Here is a 24319-nt window from a genome sequence, read left to right on the forward strand (position 1 = left end):
CAGGTGCGATGGGTCTATTCCTGGCATTTGGTGGGGTTAATCCCAATTTGGGCAGAGTCTGTTCCGGCTGTGTGTGAATCTATTATGGTGTGGGTGGGGTTTATTCCAGATGTGAGCAGGGTGGGGTTTATTGCAGGCGTGAGCAGGGTGGGGTTTAATCTAGGTGTGGGCAGGGTTTATTGCAGGCATGGGCGGGATTTATTTCAGGGTATGGGCGGGGTTTATTGTCGGCGTGGGCGGGGTTTACAGTTGTGGGCGGTGTTTATTGTTGGTGTGGGCGAGGTTTATTGCAGGTGTGGGCGGGGTTTGTAGGTGTGGGCGGGGTTTATTGCAGGTGTGGGCGGGGTTTACAGGTGTGGGCGGGGTTTATTGCAGGTGTGGGCGGGGTTTACAGGTGTGGGCGGGGTTTACAGGTGTGGGCGGGGTTTATTGCAGGTGTGGGCGGGGTTTACAGGTGTGGGCGGAGTTTACAGGTGTGCTGAACCTGTTGCGGGCTGAGTCTCCTCCGGTCTCTGAGCGCTGATCATTCTCTTGTTCACTTTCAATCGACTTTTGTTGCGGATGGGCTGCAATGGACCCGAGACGCCAACTCCCCGCTCTGCTGTTGCTGGGAATCTGCCTCGGAACAGGTGAGAGTTTTAAATCCGCCCAATCATACGGCAGGGTCGGTGTGTGCACTGGGAGGGGTCTGTGATTTCCCGGGGAAGATCTGTGATTTCCCGGGGAAGGGGGTGATTTCCCGGGGAAGGGGGTGATTTCCATGGGAAAGGGATTGATTTCCCAGGGAAAGGGAGTGATTTCCCAGGGAAAGGGAGTGATTTCCCAGGGAAAGGGGTTGATTTCCCGGGGAAGGGGGTGAATTCTCGGGGAAGGGGATGAATTCTCGGAGAAGGGGGTGATTTCCTGGGGAAGGGGGTGATTTCCTGGGGAAGGGGGAGATTTCCCAGGGAAGGGGGTGATTTCCTGAGGAAGGGGGTGATTTCCTGGGGAAGGGGGAGATTTCCCGTGGAAGGGGGTGATTTCCCGGGGAAGGGGTGATTTCCCAGGGAAAGGGGTGATTTCCCGGGGAAGGGGGTGATTTCCCGGGAAGGGGTGATTTCCTCGGGGAAGGGGGAGATTTCCTCGGGGAAGGGGGAGATTTCCTCGGGGAAGGGGAGATTTCCTCGGGGAAGGGGGAGATTTCCCCTGGAAGGGGGAGTTTTCCCGGGGAAGGGGGTGATTTCCCGGGGAAGGGGGTGATTTCCCGGGGAAGGGGGTGAATTTTCGGGGAAGGGGGTGATTTTCCTGGAGAAGGGGGTGATTTTCCCGGGGAAGGGGGTGATTTTCCCGGGGAAGGGGGTGATTTCCCGGGGAAGGGGGAGATTTCCCGGGTAAGGGGTGATTTCCCGGGGAAGGGGGTGATTTCCCGGGGAAGGGGGTGATTTCCTGGGGAAGGGGGAGATTTCCCGCGGAAGTGGGTGATTTCCCGGGGAAGGGGGAGATTTCCCGGGTAAGGGGTGATTTCCCGGGGAAGGGGGTGATTTCCTGGGGAAGGGGGAGATTTCCCGCGGAAGTGGGTGATTTCCCGGGGAAGGGGGAGATTTCCCGGGTAAGGGGTGATTTCCCGGGGAAGGGGGTGATTTCCTGGGGAAGGGGGTGATTTCCTGGGGAAGGTGATTTCCTGGGAAGGGGGTGATTTCCCGGGGAAGGGGGTGATTTCCCGGGGGAAGGGGGGTGAATTCTCGGGGAAGGGGGTGATTTCCCGGGGAAGGGGGAGATGTCCCAGGGAAGGGGCTGATTTCCCAGGGAAGGGGTGATTTCCCAGGGAAAGGGGTGATTTCCCGGGGAAGGGGGTGATTTCCCGGGAAGGGGGTGATTTCCTCGGGGAAGGGGGTGATTTCCTCGGGGAAGGGGGAGATTTCCTCGGGGAAGGGGGAGATTTCCCCTGGAAGGGGGAGTTTTCCTGGGGAAGGGGGTGATTTCCCAGGGAAGGGGGTGATTTCCCGGGGAAGGGGGTGAATTTTCGGGGAAGGGGGTGATTTTCCTGGGGAAGGGGGTGATTTTCCCGGGGAAGGGGGTGATTTCCCGGGGGAAGGGGGTGATTTCCCGGGAAGGGGGTGATTTTCCCAGGGAAGGGGGTGATTTCCCAGGGGAAAGGGGTTATTTCCTGGGAAAGGGGGTGATTTCCTGGGGAAGGGGGTGATTTCCTGGGGAAAGGGGTTATTTCCTGGGAAAGGGGGTGATTTTCTGGGGCAAGGGGGAGATTTCCCGGGGAAGGGGGTGATTTTCCCGGGGAAGGGGGTGATTTCCCGGGGGAAGGGGGTGATTTCCCGGGAAGGGGGCCGCACCTGTCCGCGGAAAGTTGCCCCCTAGAACGAGTTGGGTAAAAATGTGAAGGCAGTTTAATGTTAACGGGGACTTTATGTAACGGGAGCGGAACCAAGTGAGGAGGGAGTGAAGTGGGAATGGATCGAGGGCGGCGGACAAAGGCTGTGAATCTTTTAATTGCTGAGGTTCGGGGAACCGGAGTCAAATTCCGGTTCTGCGCTTTTTGTGCGATTTGAAAGTTGAGTAAAGCGTTGAGGGTGTGAGTGAAAAATCAACAGAGACTTGCAGGGGATGTTTAACGGGTAAAATACTCGAGCCCAGCGGTAAAGGGGTTCATTGTATGAACAATCCGTGGGGTGGGTGCTGTGGCACAGGATTGGAGTGGATTGTGTTTCCTGAAGGAATTGGATTCAGTGGTTGCCCCACTGCCCGGTCCACAGGGGCCCCTCCTGGGGTTAACCCTCCTGGGGTGTTAGAGTGCAGACAGAGACCTCCCTTTCTCTGGGAAAGCAGAACATTTGTGAAGGAGAATCTCCCCTCCCCGGAGACACTGCTGGCAATGATTCAGATTAATGCTGGTCCCTGATTGAGCCCATTCGGTGGCTGTTCTCGGGGATTTCCTCACACAAGGGCCAGGCTCCCCTCTGCCCTGCAGTTAACTCGGAGGCAGAGAGGGCTGCAAACATCTGTAGAGAGGACAGAAGCTCCAATGATGCAGCGCAGGAGGCCATTCTGCCCAATGTGCCTCTTTGAAAGCTCTCCAATGAGTCCCACTCCCCTGCTCTCTCCTCATCGCCCTGCACATTTATCAACCATCGAGGTTTTCAGTGTTCTCCCAACTCTGTAACCTCTCTCAGCCCTTCAACCTGCCGAGGTCTCTGGGCTCCTCCAGTTCTGGCCTCTTGCGCATCTCCGCCTTCCTTGGCGGCAGTGCCTGCTGTTGTCCAGGCCCTGAGCTCTGCAATTCTGTCATGAAAACTCTCCAGGTCCTTTAAGACGCTCTTTTGCCAAGCTTTTGGGCACCTGTCCTAGTATCTGCTTGTGTGGCTTGGTGTTAAATCTTGTCTGATTTACGCTCCTGTGAGTTATGTGAGGAACCTTCTGTACACAGACTGAAAGGCCCATGTGTAGTTTTTAAATGTTTAATTATTTGTCATATTTGAAATGGTGTGAGGGAAGGTCTGGTTCCACACGCGTGTGTTGAGCGGGGAGCTGCTGGTCTCCTAGAGGCTGAAATGGGGCTGACGTCGAGAAGTTTTTTACGTGTATGCTGAGACGGTAAAACATTATTTTTCCCCGCTATGCGATTCTCCTATGCACCGTCTCTCAGTCCCCCTCTCTCTGTGGCTGTCCTGTCAGACTTCCCATCCACTGAATAGTTTAGGACCCACCTAGGTCTGAAGGTGTTGCCCTGCGACTGGATGAGACAGTGGGACAGATATGAATAAGGCAGAATCCGAGAGAGAAGACATTTGCGTTTTCATTCCCATGTCATTGAACACTGACTGTCCTGCTTGTGAGCATGGCCCACGAGGAGCCGAGTAGGGATCAAAAGGAGACCTATGCAATGAAGGGAATACAATGGATGTTGTCTACATGGATTTTTGGAAGGTGTTTGACAAAGTACCACATAGAAGGCTGGTTAACAAAATTGAGGCTCATGGAATAGGTGGGTCAGTGGCAGCTTGGATAAGGAATTGGCTTAAGGACAGAAAACAGCGAGTTGTGGTAAATGGCTGTTTTTCAGACTGGAGGACGGTCGACAGTGGTGTTCCCCAAGGGTCAGTGCTGAGGCCACTGCTTTTTTTGATATATATAAATGACCTGGATATTGGAATACAGAGCAGAATTTCTCAATTTGCCAATGACACCAAACTTGGGGGTGTGGCAAACAGTGAGGATGATACCAATCGACTGCAACAGGACATAGAAAGGCTAGCAGAATGGGCAGGCAAGTGGCAGATGGAATTTAATAGAGAAGTGCGAGGTGATGCCTTTTGGCAGAAGGAACAGGGAGAGGCAATATACACTTAATGGCACAGTTTTAAAGAGTGTGCAGGGACAGAGGGACCTGGGAGTTAATGTGCATAGGTCCCTGAAGGTGGCAGGACATATTGAGAGAGTGGTTAACAAAGCATATGGGATCTTGGGTTTCATAAATAGAGGTATTGAGTACAAAAGTAAAGAAGTTATGCTGAACCTTTATAAAGCGCTGGTTAGGCCACAACTGGAGTAGTGTGTTCAGTTCTGGTCACCACACTTTAGGAAGGATGTGAAGGCCCTTGAGAGGGTGCAGAGGAGATTTACCGGAATGGATTTGTTTTCATTAGAGCAAAGGAGGTTGAGGGGTGATTTGATACGAGGTGTACAAACTTATGACGGGTTTGGATAGGCTAGACGAGGAAAGGCTGTTCCCACTAGTTGATGGTACAAGGACTAGGGGACACAGATTTAAGGTTTTGGGCAAGAGATAGAGGGGGGGCGTGAGGAAAAACTTTTTTACGCAGCGAGTGGTGAGGACCTGGAACTCGCTGCCGACGGAAGTGGTGGAAGCGGAGACACTCAATGTTTTTTTTTTATTCGTTCATGGGATGTGGGCGTCGCTGGCAATGCCAGCATTTATTGCCCATCCCTAATTGCCCTTGAGAAGGTGGTGGTGAGCCACCTTCTTGAACCGCCGCAGTCCGTGTGGTGAAGGTACTCCCACAGTGCTGTTAGGGAGGGAGTTCCAGGATTTTGACCCAGTGACGATGAAGGATCGCCGATATGCTTCCAAGTTGGTGTGTAACTTGGAGGGGAACTTGGAGGTGGTGGTGTTCCCATGCGCCTGCTGCCCTTGTCCTTCTAGGTGGAAGAGGTGGCGGGTTTGGGAGGTGCTGCCGAAGAAGCCTTGGTGAGTTACTGCAGTGCATCTTGTAGGTGGTACACACTGCAGCCACGGTGCGCCGGTGGTGGAGGGAGTGAATGTTTAAGGTGGTGGATGGGGTGCCAATCAAGAAGGCTGCTTTGTCCTGGATGGTGTCGAGCTTCTTGAGTGTTGTTGGAGCTGCACTCATCCAGGCAAGTGGAGAGTATTCCATCACACTCCTGACTTGTGCCTTGTAGATGGTGGAAAGGCTTTGGGGAGTCAGGAGGTGAGACACTCGCCGCAGAATACCCAGCCTCTGACTCGCTCTTGTTTCTACAGTATTTATGTGGCTGGTCCAGTTAAGTTTCTGATTAATGGTGACCCCCAGGATGTTGATAGTGGGGGATTCGGCGATGGTAATGCCATTGAATGTCAAGGGGCGGTGGTTAGACTCTCGCTTGTTGGAGATAGTCATTGCCTGGCACTTCTGTGGCGCGAATGTTACCTGCCACTTATCAGCCCAAGCCTGAACGTCATCCAGGTCTTGTTGCATGCGGGCATGGACTGCTTCATTATCTGTGGAGTTGTGAATGGCGCTGAACACTGTGCAGTCATCAGCGAACATCCCCATTTCTGACCTTATGTTGGAGGGAAGGTCATTGATGAAACAGCTGAAGATGGTTGGGCCTAGGACACTGCCCTGAGGAACTCCTGCAGCGATGTCCTGGGGCTGTGATGATTGACCTTTAACCATCACAACTATCTTCCTTTGTGCTAGGTATGACTCCAGCCAGTGGAGAGTTTTCCCCCCGATTCCCATTGACTTCAGTTTTACTAGGGCTCCTTGACGCCACAGTCGGTCAAATGCTGCCTTGATGTCAAGGGTAGTCACTCTCACCTCACCTCTGGAATTCAGCTCCTTTGTCCATGTTTGGACCAAGGCTGTAATGAGGTCGGGAGCCGAGTGACCTTGGCGGAACCCAAACTGGGCATCAGTGAGCAGGTTATTGGTGAGTAAGTGCCGCTTGATAGCACTGTCAATGACACCTTCCATCACTTTGCTGATGATTGAGTAGACTGATGGGGCGGTAATTGGCCGGGTTGGATTTGTCCTGCTTTTTGTGGACAGGACATACCTGGGCAGTTTTCCACATTGTCAGATAGATGCCAGTGTTGTAGCTGTACTGGAACAGCTTGGCTCGAGGCGCGGCTAGTTCTGGAGCACAAGTCTTCAGCACGACAGCCGGGATGTTGTCAGGGCCCACAGCCTTTGCTGTATCCAGTGCGCTCAGCCGTTTCTTGATATCACATGGAGTGAATTAAATTGGCTGAAGAATGGCTTCTGTGATGGTGGGGTCCTCTGGAGTAGGCCGATATGGATCATCCACTCGTCACTTCTGGCTGAAGTTGGTTGCAAACGCTTCAGCCTTGTCTTTTGCACTCACGTGCTGGGCTCCACCATCATTGAGGATGGGGATATTCATGGAGCCTCCTCCTCCCGTTAGTTGTTTAATGGTCCACCACCATTCGCGACTGGATGTGGCAGGACTGCAGAGCTTTGATCTGATCCGTTGATTGTGGGGTCGCTTAGCCCTGTCTATAGCATGCTGCTTCTGCTTTTTAGCATGCATGTAGTCCTGTGTTGCAGCTTCCCCAGGTTGGCACCTCATTTTTAGGTACACCTGGTGCTGCTCCTGGCATGCTCTTCTACACTCCTTATTGAACCAGGGTTGGTCCCCTGGCTTGATGGTAATGGTAGAGTGAGGGATATGCTGGGCCATGAGGTTACATATTGTGGTGGAATACAATTCTGCTGCTACTGATGGCCCACAGCGCCTCATGGATGCCCAGTTTTGAGCTGCTAGATCTGTTCTGAATCTATCCCATTTAGCACGGTGGTAGTGCCACACAACACGATGGAGGGTGTCCTCAGTGTGAAGATGGGACTTCATTTCCACAATGACTGTGCGGTGGTCACTGCTGCCAATGCTGTCATGGACAGATGCATCTGCGATGGGTAGATTAGATTGGTGAGGACGAGGTCAAGTAGGTTTTTCCCTCTTGTTGGTTCACTCACCACCTGTCGCAGGCCCAGACTGGCAGTTATGTTCTTCAGGACTCGGCCAGCTCGGTCAGTAGTGGTGCTACCGAGCCACTCTTGGTGATGGACATTGAAGTCCCCCACCCAGAGTACATTCTGTGCCCTTGCTACTCTCAGTGCTTCTTCCAAGTGGTGTTCAACATGGAGGAGTACTGATTCATCAGCTGAGGGAGGGCGGTAGGTGGGAATCAGCAGGAGGTTTCCTTGCCCATATGCTTGACCTGAAGCCATGAGACTTCATGGGGTCCAGAGTCAATGTTGAGGACTCCCAGGGTCACACCCTCCCGACTGTATACCACTGTGCCGCCGCCCCTGGTGGGTCTGTCCTGCCGGTGGGACAGGACATACCCAGGGATGGTGGTGGAGGAGTTCGGGACATTGGCTGAAAGGTATGATTCTGTGAGTATGACGATGTCAGGCTGTTGCTTGACTAGTCTGGGGGACAGCTCTCCCAATTTTGGCACAAGTCCCCAGATGTTGGTGAGGAGGACTTTGCAGGGTCGGCTGGGCTGGGTGTGCCGTTGTCGTGTCCGTAGCCGGTGCCGAGGTCGATGCCGGGGGGTCCGTCCAGTTTCATTCTTATTATTTTGTTTCGCAGCAGTTAGTTACAACTGATCGGCTCGCTGGGCCGTTTCACAGGGCAGTTCAGGGTCAACCACATTGCTGTGGGTCTGGAGTCACATATAGGCCAGACCAGGTAAGGACGGCAGATTTCCTTCCCTAAAGGACATTAGTGAACCAGATGGGTTTTTATGACAATCCGGTAGTTTCAGGGTCACCATTACTGACGCTAGCTTTTTATTCCAGATTTATTTAATTCACTGAATTTAAATTCCCCAGCTGCCCTGGTGGGATTTGAACTCCGGTCTCGGGATCAATAGTCCAGGCCTCTGTGACATTACCACTACACCACCATTTTCAAGGGGAGGCTGGATAGGCACTTGAGGGAAATAAACTACGGGGATAGAGCGGGGGAATGGGACTGACTGGATTGCTCGACAGAGAGCCGGCATGGACTCGATGGGCCGAATGGCCTCCTTCTGTGCCGTATGACTGTGACTCTATGCATGGAGGCAGAAGGTATGGCTGAGGTACTAAACGAGTACTTGGCATCTGTCTTCCCCAAGGAACATAAGAAATAGGAGCAGGAGTAGACCATTCGGCCCCTCGAGCCTGCTCCGCCATTCAATGAGATCATGGCTGATCATCCAAACTCAGTACCCTGTCCCTGCTTTCTCCCCATATCCCCTGATCCCTTTAGCCTTAAGAAATATATTTAACTCCTTCTTGAATATATTTAATGAATTGGCCTCAACTGCCTCCTGTGGTAGAGAATTCCACAGGTTCACCACTCTCTGGGTGAAGAAGTTCCTCCTCATCTCAGTCCTAAATGGCTTACCCCTTATCCTTAGACTGTGACCCCTGGTTCTGGACTCCCCGGCCATCGGGAACATCTTTCCTGCATCTAGTCTGTCCAGTCCTGTTAGAATTTTATAAGTTTCAATGAGATCCCCTCTCATTCTTCTAAACTCTAGCGAGTATAAGCCTAATCGACCCAATCTCTCCTCATACGTCATTCCTGCCATCCCAGGTATCAGTCTGGTGAATCTTCACTGCCTTCTCTCCATGGCAAGAACATCCTTCCTCAGGTAAGGTGACCAAAACTGCACACAGTACTCAAGGTGTGATCTCACCAAGGCCCTGTACAACTGCAGCAAGACATCCTTGTTCCTGTACTCGAATCCTCTCGCTATGAAGGCCAACATACCATTTGCCTTCTTAACCGCCTGCTGCACCTGCATGCTTACCTTCAGCGACTGGTGCACAGGGACACCCAAGTCTCGTTGCACTTCCCCTTTTCCCAATCTATTGCCATTCAGATAATAATCTGTCTTCCTATTTTTGCCACCGAAGTGGATAACCTCGCATTTATCCACATTATACTGCATTTGCCCAATCACCCAACCTGTCCAAATCATACTGGAGTTTCTCAGCATCCTCCTCACAGCATACATGCCCACCCAGCTTTGTGTCATCTGCAAACTTGGAGATATTACATCTAGTTCCCTCGTCTAGATCATTTATATATATTGTGAATAGCTGGGGCCCAAGCACTAGTCACAACCTGCCATCCTGAAAAAGACCCGTTTATCCCTACTCTTTGTTTTCTGTCTGTTAACCAATTCTCAATCCATGCCAGTATATTACCCCCAATTCCATGTGCCCTAATTTTGTTCACCAACCTCTTGTGTGGGACCTTATCGAAGGCCTTCTGAAAATCCAAATACACCACATGTACCAGTTCCCCTTTGTCTACTCCACTAGTTACATCCTCAAAGAACTCCAATAGGTTTGTTAAACAGGATTTCCCTTTCATAAATCGATGTTGACTCCGCCCAATCTTACTATTAGTTTCTAAATGCCCAGTTATTGCATCCTTTATAATAGATCCCAGCATTTTCCCAACTACTGATGAGGCTAACAGGTCTGTAGTTCCCCGTTTTCTCTCTCCCTCCTTTCTTAAATAGCGGGGTTACATTTGCTATCCTCCAATCTGCAGGAACCGTTCCAGAATCTATAGAATTTTGGAAGATGACAACCAATGCGTCCACTATTCCAATGGCCACCTCTTTCAAAACCCTAGGATGTAGATCATCCGGTCCTTGGGATTTATCGACTTTTAGTCCCATTAATTTTGCTAGTACTGTTTTTTTACGAATAATAATTTCTTTAAGTTCCTCATTCTCGCCACACCCTTGGTTTTCTCGTATTTCTGGGAGGTTTTTTGTGTCTTCCTCCGTGAAGACAGAAACAAAGTATTTATTTAATTTCTCTGCCATTTCCTCATTTCCCATTATAAATTCTCCCATCTCTGACTGTAAAGGACCTACATTTACCTTCGCCAGTCTTTTCCTATAGAAGCTTTTACAATCCTTTTTTATATTTGTCGCTAGTTTGTGCTCATATTCCATTTTCCCTTTCTTTATCAATTTCTTGGTCCCCCTTTGCTGATTTCTAAAAAGATCCCAATCCTCAGGATGACCGCTTTTTCTGGCAACTTTATAAGCTTCCTCCTTTGACTTAATACTAGCTTTAATTTCTTTTGTTAGCCATGGTTGGATCACTTTTCCTTTTGGGTTTTTATGCCCTAGAGGAATATATGTTTGTTGCACATTATGCATTATTTCCTTGAATGTTAGCCATTGTATGTCTACCTTCATACCTTTTAGTGTAGTCTCCCAATCTACCATGGCCAACTTGTCCCTCATACCCTTGTAGTTTCCTCTGTTTAGATTGAAGACCATAGTTTCAGATTGGACTACATCACTCTCAAACTTAATATAAAATTCAATCATATTATGGTCACTTGTCCCTAAAGGCCCCTTTACCACAAGATTATTGTGTGGAGATGCCGGAGTTGGACTGGGGTGGACAAATGTAAGAAGTCACACAACACCAGGTTATAGTCCAACAGCTTTATTTGAAATCACAAGCTTTCGGAGCGCTGCTCCTTCTTCAGGTGAAGTGGAGAAATGCATAAAGACACAGCTTATATAGTCAGAGAATCATGTCAGATGTTTACAGGTAACCTTTCCAACTGCCATTTATCACACCTCGGCAGAGAGATAATCACAGCAGTCAAAGGATGCCCCGGAGCATGGTACATCGGCGAGACCATGCAGACACTGCGACAACGGATGAACGGACACCGCGCAACAATCACCAGGCAGGAGTGTTCCCTCCCAGTCGGGGAACACTTCAGCAGTCAAGGACATTCAGCCTCCGATCTTCGGGTAAGCATTCTCCAAGGCGGCCTTCGAGACACACGACAACGCAAAATCGTCGAGCAGAAACTGATAGCCAAGTTCCGCACCCATGAGGACGGCCTCAACAGAGATCTTGGGTTCATGTCACGCTACATGTAACCCCACCTGACGCAGGGTCATCCAGACTCGAGTCGACATTGGCTTGTTCTCTCTACACAGATGCGGCCGAACCTGCTGTGATTTCCAGCCAAAAAAAAATGTTTTTTGTCTGTTTTTTTGTTTTTCATACAGACCCCAGCATCTGCAATATTTGACCCCTTGTGACCCCACCTCATTGTTCTTTGATGTAATGTTTCCCTGACTGACCTGTTTGGACACCATTCACACCTTTGACTGCTGTGATTATCTCTCTGCCGAGGTGTGATAAATGGCAGTTGGAAAGGTTACCTGTAAACATCTGACATGATTCTCTGACTATATAAGCTGTGTCTTTATGCATTTCTCCACTTCACCTGAAGAAGGAGCAGCGCTCCGAAAGCTTGTGATTTCAAATAAAGCTGTTGGACTATAACCTGGTGTTGTGTGACTTCTTACAAGATTATTGATTAGCCCATTCACATTACACAGTACCAGATCCAGAATAACAACAGAAAATGCTGGAAAAACTCAGCAGGCCAGGCAACATCCATGGAGAGAAATTAGAGTTGACGTTACGGGTCGAAACCCTTTTTCAAAACTGGAAAGGAAATAAAATAGATCGAAGTCAGGGCTGCGATAGAACAAAAGAAGTAAAAGAGACATTAAGAGGTATTCGAAACCAGACGAGATGCTAATAGGACAGTGGAGACAAAAGACGGCTGAGATTAGGTGTGAAGTGTACTGGCAGGATGGGAGACAGCTGCCATGTGGGAGAGAGAAGAGAGAAAAAAAAGGAAAGCTGGGGGGGAAGGGAAGACCCAAAACAAAGGGGTGGAAAAAAATATAAGTAAAAATGTAATGGGGGCCGAGGTTATGATCTGAAATTGTTGAACTCGATATTGAGTCCGGAAGGCTGCAGACTGCCTAATCGGAAGATGAGGTGCTGTTCCTCGAGTTTACGCTGAGCTTCCGTGGAACAATGCAAGAGGCCAAGGATGGTGAGGTCCGAGTGGGAATGGAGCGGTGAACTAAAATGACAGGCGACCGGAAGCTTGGGGTCACCCTTACGGACTGAACGGAGGTGTTCCGCAAAGCGGTCGCCCAATCTGCGTTTGGTCTCCCCAATGTAGAGGAGACCACATCGTGAGCAGCGAATATAGAATACTAGATTGCAAGAAGTACAAGTAAATCGCTGTTTCACCTGGAAGGGGTGTTTGGGGCCCTGGACAGTGGGAAGGGGGGAGGTATAGGGGCAGGTGTTACATCTCCTGCGCTTGCACGGGAAGGTGCCAGGCGAAGGGGAAGGGCTGTTGGGGGTGATAGAGGAGTGGACTAGGGTGTCTCGGAGGGAGCGGTCCCTACGGAATGCTGAAAGGGGCGGGGAGGGGAAGATACGTTTGGTGGTGGGATCCAGAATAGCCTGTTCCCTGGTTGGTTCCTCCACACACTGATCCAGGAAGCCATCTCGCATGCATTCCAAGAATTCGTCCTCCACACCATTAGTGGTAATTTGATTTGCCCAGTCAATATGTAGATTAAAGTCCCCCATGATTACCGTATTGCCCTTGTTGCATGCACTTCTAATTTCTTGATTGATACTGTGCCCTACATTACCACTACTGTTTGGTGGCCTATACACAACTCCCACCAATGTTTTCCACTCTTTCCTATTTCTTAGCTCCACCCAAACTGATTCCAGTTCTACATCATGATCTGCCGAGCCAAGATCTTTTATCTCTACTGTACCGATCTCATCCCTTATTAACAGCGCTACGCCACCTCCTTTTCCTTTTTGTCTGTCCTTCCTAAATGTTGAGTACCCTGGAACATTCAGTTCCCAGCTTTGGTTACCCTGCAACCATGTCTCTGTAATGACAATTACATCATACCCATTTACTTCTATTAGTGCCATTAATTCATCCACCTTGTTGCGAATGCTACGTGCATTTAGATAAAGTGCCTTCAACTTTGCCTGTTTAATATTTTTCTGCACTTTGACACTGGGTCCAATTAAAAAAATAACCTAACAAAAGTGCCCCCTTTTTGAAGGGGCAGAACCAATAGTAAACTAAATCATACCAAGCAAAGGGAATTTATCAAATGAAGTACGAATATTGTTTGCTGTGTTGACTGTAGACTGCAGGTTTCTGAAGCCTCTGAAGCATGGCTTTGTTAGTTGATCAATAAAACTGACATTGGGTTGTCCCGGTGTCATCAACAGAGAAACAGATGGTCAAGCGCCCCCTTGTAAGGAGGTACAAGGAAGTTGCAATCTCCCGGTGATGGGGAAGGAGCTGCTGAGCTCAATAATTCAAACTGATTTCAATCTTTTATTCCAACCTCGAACCACCACAACAACTTGCATTTGTAAATTGCCTTTAACGTAGTGAAACGTCACACAGCGCTTCACAGCAGCGTAAACCAGACCAAAACTGCCACCGAGTAAAAGAAAGAGACGGTAGAACAGGGAACCAAAAGCTTGGCCAAACAGGTAGGTTTTAAGGAGCGTCTTAAAGGTGGATTGGTTTATGGAGGAGATTCCAGAGCTTAGGGCCTAGACAGCTGAAAGCACGGCTGCCAACGGTGTTGTGAAGGATGGGGGGGATGCGCAAGAGGCCAGAGTTGGAGGAACTCAGAGTTTTTGGAGTATTGTAGGGCTGGAAGAGGTTACAGAGCGGGGTCATGGAGGGAATTGAACACAAGGATATGAATTTTAAAATCGAGGCACTGTCGGACCGGGAGCCAGTGTAGGTCAGCGAACACAGAGGTGATGTGTGAACGGGACTCGGTGCGAGTTAGGACACGGGTAGCCGAGTTTTGGATGAGCTGAGGTTTATGGAGGGTGGGAATGGCCGGCCGGCCGGGAGAACATTGTCATAGTCAAGTGTAGAGGTAACAAAGGCATGGACGAGGGTTTCAGCAGCAGATGGGCCGAGGCAGGGGCGGAGACGGGCGATGTTACAGAGGTGGAAGTACGTGGTCTCGGTGATTGAACGGATATGGGGTTGGAAGCTCAGCTCGGGGATCGAATTGGTGGTTAGGGAATGGAGGTTGTGCTGGGAATCACTTTAACCATTCACTGAGGAAGGTGAAGTTAAAGGTCACCCTCATCACCATGTATCCTTCAGTCCGAGTCCCCAGTGACCCTGCATGTACCTATGTGCGGGTTAATGCCCCTTACTGTAAATACCCACCCAGGCTAAAGCACAAGAATTAGCAGTAAGTTGCAGAGGATGCCTGTTAAACGGTGCCTGGGCTGGGGGAGGTTCACTCAGCAAGGCCTGTAATGTCTCCGGAGAGGGACAGTCCTGGGAGCCAAGGACAGTGGGAGGTGGTTTGGGGATATTTCTGTGATCTAATTGAAGTGAGGCAGCACAGCTCCCCTTGTCATGCTTCCTTGGAGTATTTTTTTTAAGCACACCTTTGCTTATTTTTGATCCGTGAATAAGGTGGCATGATGTAAAGTAAAGTTTATTTTGCATCAGAGCAACAGAATCTGTTCTCCTGCGGGCTGCATGTCAGACTCTTGGGTGACACAATGCAAAGCCAAGGTGAATGGGTGAGGAAGTGAGTCTAAATCAGGGCGTGTTGTTGTGGTTAGCAGCATAGCATCACAGGCTGTGAAATACAAGGCCCTCCGAACATTGAGGTCATTTAATCCTTTTTAATATCACAAGTCTTAATATTTGCTGGTTCTTATCTGGATATTTCAGGTTTCCCCACCCGCGTGACTCCTCACCATCCCAACCCCCACACCTCCCAACCTCTCCACCACATACCGTTCCACCTACACTTCTGAGGGATTGCCACTGGTGCACTTAATCCAGTTCCTGTCAGGACACTGGTTTCCCTCCATATTCTGATTCAGAGATTTATTGGGGCCACTGAATCTCATGGGATCATAGAATGATACAGTACAGAAGGAGACCATTCGGCCCACCGTGCCTGTGCCGGCTCTTTGGTAGAGCTATCCAATTAGTCCCACTCCCCGGCTCCTTCCCATTTCCCTGTAATTTTTTTTCCCAATTTCTCCAATTCTCTTTTGAAAGCTACTATTGAATCTGCTTCCACCGCCCTTTCAGGCAGCGCATTCCAGATCACAACAACTCGCTGCGTAAAAATGTTTCCTCATGTCGCCTCTGGTTCTTTTGCCAATCACCTTAAATCTGTGCCCTCTGGTTACCGACCCTCCTGCCAGTGGAAACACTGCCTCCTTATTTACTCCATCAAAACCCCTCATGATTTTAAACGCCTCTATTAAATCTCCTCTTAACTTTCTCTGCTCTAAGGAGAACAATCCCAGCTTCTCCAGTCCCTGCACATCACTGAAGTCCCTCATCCCTGGAACCATTCTGGTAAATCTCCTCTACACCCTCGCCAAAGGCCTTGACATAATTCCTAGAGTGCCCTGCCCAGAATTGAACACAATACTCCAGCTGAGGCCTAACCAGTGTTTTATAAAGGTTTAAACTTCCTAGCTTTTGTACTCTATGCCTCTATTAATAAAGCCAAGGATCCCGTATGCTTTATTAACGGCCTTCTCAACTTGTTCCTGTCACCATCAAAGATTGGTGTACGTACACCCCCAGGTCTCTCTGTTCCTGCACCCACTATAAAATTGTACCCTTTAGTTTATATTACCTCTCCTCATTCTTCCTACCAAAATGAATCACTTCACACTTCTCTGCGTTAAATGTGTCCGCCCATTTCACCAGTCTGTCTATGTCCTCCTGAAGTCTGTTACTAGCCGCCTCATTGTTTACTACATTTCCGAGTTTCGTGTCATCTGCAGACTTTGAAATTATGCCCAAGTCTAGGTCATTGATATAAATCAAAAAGAGCAGTGGTCCTAATACCAACCCCTGGGGAACGTACCTCCTTCCAGTCTCAAAAACAACCCTTCACCACTACTCTCTGCTTTCTGACCCTTAGCCAATTTTGTATCCATGCTGTCACTGTTCCCTTTAATCCCATGGGTTTTAATTTTGTTAACAAATCTATTATGTGGTACTTTGTCAAACACCTTTTGAAAGTCCATACACACAAAATCAACCGCACTACCCCGATCAACCCTTTCCGTTACTTCATCAACGAACTCGAGCAAGTTAGTCAAACGTTTATTAGGCCATACTTTTCCAAATGCCAACTCATTTTGTTCTGGATTATTTTAACAGTTGCCCCACCACCGATGTTGGACTGACTGGCCTGCAGTTGCCGGGTTTATCTCTCTCCCTTTTTTAAATAGGGGTGTAACATTTGAAATAGAAACATAGAAGATAGGAGCAGGAGTAGGCCATTCGGCCCCTCAAGCCTGCTCCGCCATTCAATGCGATCATGGCTGATCATCCAAACTCAGTACCCTGTCCCTGCCTTCTCCCCATATCCCTTGATCCCTTTAGCCTTGAGAAATATATCCAACTCCTTCTTGAATATATTTAATGAATTGGCCTCTACTGCCTTCTGTGGTAGAGAATTCCACAGGTTCACCACTCTCTGGGTGAAGAAATTCCTCCTCATCTCTGTCCTAAATGGCCTACCCCTTATCCTTAGACTGTGGCCCCTGGTTCTGGACTCCCCGACCATCGGGAACATCCTTCCAGCATCTAGTCTGTCCAGTCCTGTTAGAATTTTATAAGTTTCAATGAGATTCCCCTCTCATTCTTCTAAACTCCAGCGAGTACAAGCCCAATCGACCCAATCACTCCTCATACGTCATTCCTGCCATCCCAGGTATCAGCCTGGTGAATTTTCGCTGCACTCCCTCCATGGCAAGAACATCCTTCCTCAGATATGGCGACCAAAACTGCACACAATACTCCAGATGTGGTCTCACCAAGGCCCTGTATAACTGCAGCAAGACATCCTTGTTCCTATACTCAAACCCTCTCGCTACGAAGGCCAACATACCATTTGCCTTCTTAATCGCCTGCTGCACCTGCATGCTTACCTTCAGCGACTGGTGCACAAGGACACCCAGGTCTCGTTGCACTTCCCCTTCTCCCAATCTATTGCCATTCAGATAATAATCTGCCTTCCTGTTTTTGCCACCAAAGTGGATAACCTCACATTTATCCACATTATATTGCATCTGCCATGCTTTTGCCCAATCACCCAACCTGTCCAAATCATACTGGATTTTCTCAGCATCCTCCTCACAGCACACACGCCCACCCAGCTTTGTGTCGTCTGCAAACTTGGAGATATTACATCTAGTTCCCTCATACAGATCATTAATATAAATTGTGAATAGCTGGGGTCCAAGGACCGATACCTGCGGTACCCCACTAATCACTGCCTGCCACTCGGAAAAAGAGCCGTTTATTCCAACTCTTTGCTTTCTGTCTGCCAACCAGTTCTCTATCCAAGTCAATACCTTGCCCCCAATCCCATGTGCCTTAATTTTACATGCTAATTTCTTATGAGGGACCTTATCGAAAGCCTTTTGAAAATCCAAATACACCACATCCACTGGTTCTCCCTTAACTAGTTTACCAGTTACATCCTCAAAAAATTCCAGTAGGTTAGTCAAGCACGATTTACCTTTTGTAAATCCATGTTGACTTTGTCCGATCCGTCACTTTTTTCCAAGTGCTCTGCTATTACATCCTTTATAATGGACTCTAGCATTTTCCCCACTACCGATGTCAGGCTTACCGGTCTGTAATTCCCCGTTTTCTCTCTACCACCCTTTTTGAACAGTGGGGTAACATTAGCTACCCGCCAATCCATGGGTACTGTTCCAGAGTCGATCGAATTTTGGAAGATGACCCACAATGCATCTACTATTTCTAGGCCACTTCCTTAAGTACCCTAGGATGTAGATTATCAGGCCTCAATCCCATCAATTTCCCTAACACCATTTCCCTACAAATACTGATTTCTATCAGTTCCTCCCTGTCATTGGACCCGACATTTTTGGGAGGTTATTTGTGTCCTCCTTTGTGAAGACAGAACCAAAGTATGTATTTAATTGGTCTGCCATTTCTTTGTTCCCCATTATAAATTCCCCTGATTCTGACTGCAAGGGACCTACGCTTGACTTCACCAATCTTTTTCTCTTCACATATCTATAAAAGCTTTTACAGTCAGTTTTTATGTTCCCTGAAAGTTTACTCTCATACTCTATTTTCCCCTTCTTAATTAATCCCTTTGTCCTCCTTTGTTGAATCCTAAACTGCTCCCAATCCTCAGGTTTACTGCTTTTTCTGGCCAATTTATATGTTCTCTCCTTGGATCTTATGCTATCCCTAATTTCCCTTGTTAGCCACGGTTGAGTCACATTTTTTGTTTTATTTTTATGCCAAATTGGGATGAACAAATTCTGTAGTTCATCCATGCGATCTTTGAATGTTTGCCATTGCCCATCCACCGTCAACCCTTTGTGTCATTCCCCAATCAATCCTACCCAACTCGCACCTCATACCATCGTAGTTTCCTTTATTTAAATTCAGGACCCTAGTCTCCGAGTCAACTACTTCACTCTCCATCTTAATGAAGAATTCTATCATATTATGATCGCTCTGACCCAAGGGGCCTCGCACAACAAGATTGCTAATTAATCCTTTCTCATTACATAATACCCAGTCTAAGATGGCTTGATCTCCAGTTGGTTCCTCGACATATTGGTCCAGGAAACCATCCCGTATACACTCCAGGAATTCCTCCTCCACAGTATTGTTACTAATTTGGTTAGCCCAATCTATATGTAGATTAAAGTCACCCATGATAACTGCTGTGCCCTTATTGCACGCTTCTCTAATTTCCTGTTTGATGCCATCCCCGACCTCCGCATTACTGTTTGGAGGTCTATATACCACTCCCACTAACGTTTTCTGCCCCTTGGTATTTTTCAGTTCTGCCCATACAGATTCCACATCATCAGAGCTAATATCCTTCCTTTCAATTGTATTAATCCCCTCTTTAACCAGCAATGCTACCCCACCTCCTTTTCCTTTTTGCCTATCTTTCCTGAATATTACATCTAGTTCCCTTGTCTAGATCATTAATATATATTGTGAATTTGCAATCCTCCTGTCTTCTGGCACCACCCCAATATCCAAGGAGGATTGGATGATTGTGGCCAGAGCCTCTGCAATTTCCACTCTTACTTCCCTCAGTAACCTGGGATGCATCCCATCCAGACCGGGTGACTTTTCTACTTTGAGTGCTGCCAACCTTTTAAGTACCTCCACTTTATCTATTTTTATCTTATCCAAGATCACTACTGGCTCCTTCTTTACTATGACATTGGTAGCATCCTTTTCTCTAGTGAAGACAGATGCAAAGTCCTCATTCAGTCCCTCAGCCATGCCCTTTGCCTCCACAAGAAGATCAATGTTTTGGTCCTTAATCAGTCCCACCCTTCCTTTGACTATCCTTTTACTATTTATATGTTTATAATAGACTTTTGGGTTCCCTTTTATGTTAGCCGGAGAGATGAAGTGCTGCTAGCGACAAACGAGGGAAGGGACAGCATGTGTCACACACAAACATGACAACAGTTTGGGCCAGCAATGATGAGATAAACGACCAACTGATTTGGTTGTAGTATTTGAGGGAGGAATTTTGACTGACAGCGCCCCACTTTATTTTGCTGGTTCCGCGAGATCTTTAATGTCTACCAGGACCAATGGAATTGGCAGATGAGCCTCAGTTTAAAGTCTCATCTGAAGAACAGCACCTTTGATGCAGCACTCTCTCAGAACTGCATTCAAGCAGGACCTCAAAGGTAGTAATCTCCGGATTATTCCCGGTGCCACGCGCAAGTGAGTATAGAAATAGGAGGATAGAGCAAAATGCCTGGCTGGCGAGATGGTGCAGGAGGGAGGGCTTTAGATTCCTGGGGCATTGGGACCTTTTCTGGGGGAGGTGGGACCTGTACAGGTCGGACGGGTTGCATCTCAACAGAGCCGGAACAAATATCCTCGCGGGGACGTTTGCTAGTGCTGTTGGGGAGGGTTTAAACTAATTTGGCGGGGGGATGGGCACCAGGATGTCACATTAGAAAGGGAAAATAAAGTGCTCAAAGGATTGGGAGAGGCAGAGAGCGCTAAAGTAAGAAATAGTGAGGTATTGTGGGGGTCAGACTAAGAGAGAACACAGGATGGTCTAAGATAGGTTTACAGTGTATGTATGTGAATGCACGAAGTGTAGTAAACAAGGTCAGTGAGCTGCAGGCACAAATAGCCACATGGGAATATGATGTTGTGGCAATAACTGAGGCCTGGCTCAAAAAAGGGCAGGATTGGGTATTAAATATTCCTGGTTATAAATGTTCAGGAAAGATAGGGGAGGAAAGATAGGAGGTGGTGTGCCAGTATTGATCAAGGAGAATGTTACAGAGCTGGAGAGGGAGGATGTCCTGGAGGGGTCAAGGACAGAATCTATATGGCTAGAGTTAAGAAATTATAGAGGTGCCATTACACTACTAGGTGTATTCGATAGACCAGATAGTGGGAAAGATATAGAGGAGCAAATTTGCAGAGAAATGACAGAGAGGTGCAAGAACTATAGAGTAGTGATAATGGGGGACTTCAACTATCCTAATATAGATTGGGATTGTAATAGTGTTAAGGGCAGAGAGGGGGAAGAATTTCTGAAGTGTGTTCAGGAGAACCTTCTTGATCAGTATGTTTCCGGCCCAACAAGGGAGGAGGCATTGCTGGATCTGGTTCTGGGGAATGAGGTGGGTCAAGTGGAGCAAGTGTCAGTAGGGGAACATTTAGGGAACAGTGATCATAGTATCATAAGGTTTAGATTAGCTATGGCAAAGGACAGGGAGCAATCTATAGAGTAAAAATGTTTAACTGGGGGAAGGCCAATTTCAGTGGGATGAGAATGGATCTGGCCCGGGTAAACTGGAATCAAAGACTGGCAGGCCAAACTGTAGTGGAAAAATGGGCTGCCTTTAAAGAGGAAACAGTTTGGGTACAGTCGAGGTACATTCCCATGAGGGGGAAAGGCAGGGCAACTAAAGCCAGAGCTCCCTGGATGACGAAACAGATAGCCAATATGATGAAGCAGAGAAAGAGCGCGTATGACACATGTCAGGTAGCAAATACATCTGAGAATCAGGCTGTATACAGAAAGGCCAGAGGAGAAGTGAAAAAGAAAATAAGAGGGGCAAAGAGAGTGATGTAAAAAGACTACTGAGCGCTTGGTTTGAGTGTAAAACAAGGCTTTAATCAACTGTTTCACAACCATGAGTTTCTAGTTACATCACTAGTTCCTGGTTACAAAAACGTCCTGAACAAGCTGGGCCCACGCCCGAGTATTTATACTCCTTGGATGGCGCCACCAGCTGGCCGCCCAGTGTTATTTCATGAGTCATTTCTCCATGAGTGATAAGATTCATGACAGAGAAGGTATGAGAATAGAATGGCAGCTAACACAAAAGGTAATCCAGAAGTCTTCTATAGGCATATAAATAGTAAAATGGTAGTAAGAGGAGGGGTGGGGCCAATTAGGGACCAAAAAGGAGACCTATGTCTGGAGGCAGAAGGTATGGCTGAGGAGCTAAATTAGTACTTTGCATCTGTCTTCACCAAGGAAGAAGATGCTGCCATAGACATAGTAAAGGAGGAGGTAGTAGAGATACTTGACAGTATAAAATTGATAAAGAAAAGGTATTAGAAAGGCTGGCTGTACTTAAAGTAGATAAGTCACCAGGAGCGGATGGGATGCATCTTAGGATGCTGAGGGAATTGAGGGCAGAAATCACGGAGGTACTGGCCATAATATTCCAATCCTCCATTGATATGAGGCTGGTGCCAGAGGACTGGAGAATTGCAAATGTTACATCCTTGTTCAAATAAAGGTGTAAAGATAAACCCAGCAACTACAGGCCAGTCAGTTTGACCTCGGTCGTGGGGAAGCTTTTAGAAACAGTAATCAGGGACAAAATTAACGGTCACTTGGAAAGGAGTGGATTAATTAAGGAAAGCCAGCACGGATTTGTTAAAGGCAAATCATGTTTAACCAACTTGATTTGAGTTTTTTGATGAGGTAACAGAGAGGGTTGATGAGGGTAATGCGGTTGACGTAGTGTACATGGATTTCCAAAAAGCCTTTGACAAAGTGCCACATAATAGGCTTGGCAACAAAGTTGAAGCCCATGGAATAAAAGGGACAGTGGCAGCATGGATATGGAATTGGCTAAGTGACAGGGAACAGAGAGTAGTTGGTTTTCTTGACTCTTCTCTTAGGCAGTCCCTGGGAACCGAGGATGACTTGCTTCCACACTAAAAATGAGTTCTCAGGTGACTGATGAGTCCAATGCGGGACCTACAGTCTCTGTCACAGGTGGGACAGACGGTGGTTGAAGGGGCGGATGGGTGGGGTGCTTGGGTTGACGTGCGCTCCTTCTGCTTGCTCCCGGCGAAGAGACTCGAGGTGTTCAGCGCCTTCACGGATGCTTCTCCTCCACTTTGTGCGGTCTTGGGCCAGGAATTCCCAGGTGTCGGTGGGGATGTTACACTATTTCAAGGAGGCTTTGAGGGTGTCCTTGAAGCATTTCCTCTGCCCACCTGGGGCTCTCTTGCCGTGTCGGAGCTTCGAGTAGAGCGCTTGTTTTGGGAGTCTCATATTGGGCATGCGGACCATGTGGCCCGTCCATCGGAGCTGATCGAGCATGGTCAAAGCTTCAATGCTGGGGATGTTGGCCTGAGCGAGAACACTGACGTGGTGCGCCTATCCTGCCAATGGATTTGCAGGATCTTGTGCAGGCAGCGTTGATGGTACCTCTCCAGTGCTTTGAGGTGCTTGCTGTACATGGTCCATGTTGCTGAAGCATATAGGAGGGCCGGGTATCACTACTGCTCTGTAGACCATGAGCTTGGTGCTGGGTTTGAGGTCCTGGTCTTCAAACACTCTCTTCCTCAGGCGACCGAAGGCTGCAGTGGCACACTGAAGGCAGCGTTGGACTTCACCATCGACGTCTGCCCTTGTTGACAGTAGGCTCCCGAGGTATAGAAAGTGGTCCACATTGTCCAAGGCCTCGTCATGGATTTTGATAATCGGGGAGCAGTACTGTGTGGCGGGGGCAGGTTGGTAGAGGACCGTTGTCTTAGGAGTTCGACCTCCGAGTGTGCGAAGACACAAGCGTCATCTGCATACTGTAATTCGATGACAGAGGATGGGACGACCTTGGATCTGGACTGGAGGTGACGGAGGTTGAACAGTTTCCCATTTGTACTGTAGATTAGCTCCACTCCAGCGGGGAGCTTACTGAGGGTGAGATGAAGCATTGCAGCCAGGAAGATCGAGAAGAGCGTTGGTGCGATGACACAGCCTTGCTTGACCCTGGTCCGTACGTGAATTGGGTCTGTGGTGGATCCGTTGGTCAGGATCACGGCTTGCATGTCGTCATGAAGCAGGCAGAGGATGATGACAAACTTTTGAGGAGGATACTCCACAATCCCTCATGGTTGACGGTGTCGAAGGCCTTTGTGAGGTCAAAGGCGGCCATGTATAGCGGTTGGTGCTGTTCCTTGCATTTCTCTTGTAGTTGACGCGCGGTGAAGATCATGTCCATTGTGCCCCTTAGTGGGCGGAATCCGCATTGCGACTCTGGGAGGAGCTCTTCAGCCACTGGGAGAAGGCAATTGAGGAGGATTCTTGCGATGACTTTCCCTGCAGACAGCAGAGAGACTCCTGTAATTATCGCAATCGGACTTGTCATCTTTCTTGAAGAGGGTCACGATTACGGCATTTCTCCAAATAAGAGAAATGAGTTCATGTATTCGCGCCAGTAGTGCTTCTCCGCCATGTTTTAGCACCTCGGCGGGGATTCCATCTGCTCCTGAGGCGTTGTTGTTCTTCAGTTGTCGGGTGGCCTTTTCAACCTCATGCCGGACTGGGGTTGTGCTGAGATGGCGGTTTTTCTTGATGGAGGAAGATATTCAGTGGTGTTCCCCAGGGGTCGGTTCTAGGACCACTGCTTTTCTTGATATATATTAATGACTTGGATGTGGGTGTACAGGGCACAATTTCAAAATTTGCAGATGACATAAAACTTGGAAGTATAGTGAACAGTGAGGAGGAGAGTGATAGTATTCAGGAAGACCTAGACAGGCTGGTGAAATGGGCGGACACGTGGCAGATGAAATTTAATGCAGAAAAGTGTGAAGTGATACATTTTGGTATAAAAAACGAGGAGAG

The 24319-nt window shown here is 48.3% G+C and overlaps 1 protein-coding gene across 1 annotated transcript in view; it reads left to right on the plus strand.

The window, feature by feature from the left end:
* Positions 1-468: 468 nt before the first annotated feature.
* The window catches only part of LOC147086344 (uncharacterized), a 58078-nt gene continuing 34227 nt past the window's right edge, over positions 469-24319 (plus strand). The window contains exon 1 of the mRNA XM_085978407.1: positions 469-629. Coding sequence (XP_085834533.1) covers positions 572-629 — 58 coding nt within the window. The 5' untranslated portion in view covers positions 469-571. The remainder of the gene's footprint in view (positions 630-24319) is intronic.

Source organism: Somniosus microcephalus, unplaced genomic scaffold (genome assembly GCF_052327205.1).
Source record: "Somniosus microcephalus isolate GS21.2 unplaced genomic scaffold, FLI_Smic_1.0 unresolved_chr7, whole genome shotgun sequence".
NCBI lineage: Eukaryota > Metazoa > Chordata > Chondrichthyes > Squaliformes > Somniosidae > Somniosus > Somniosus microcephalus.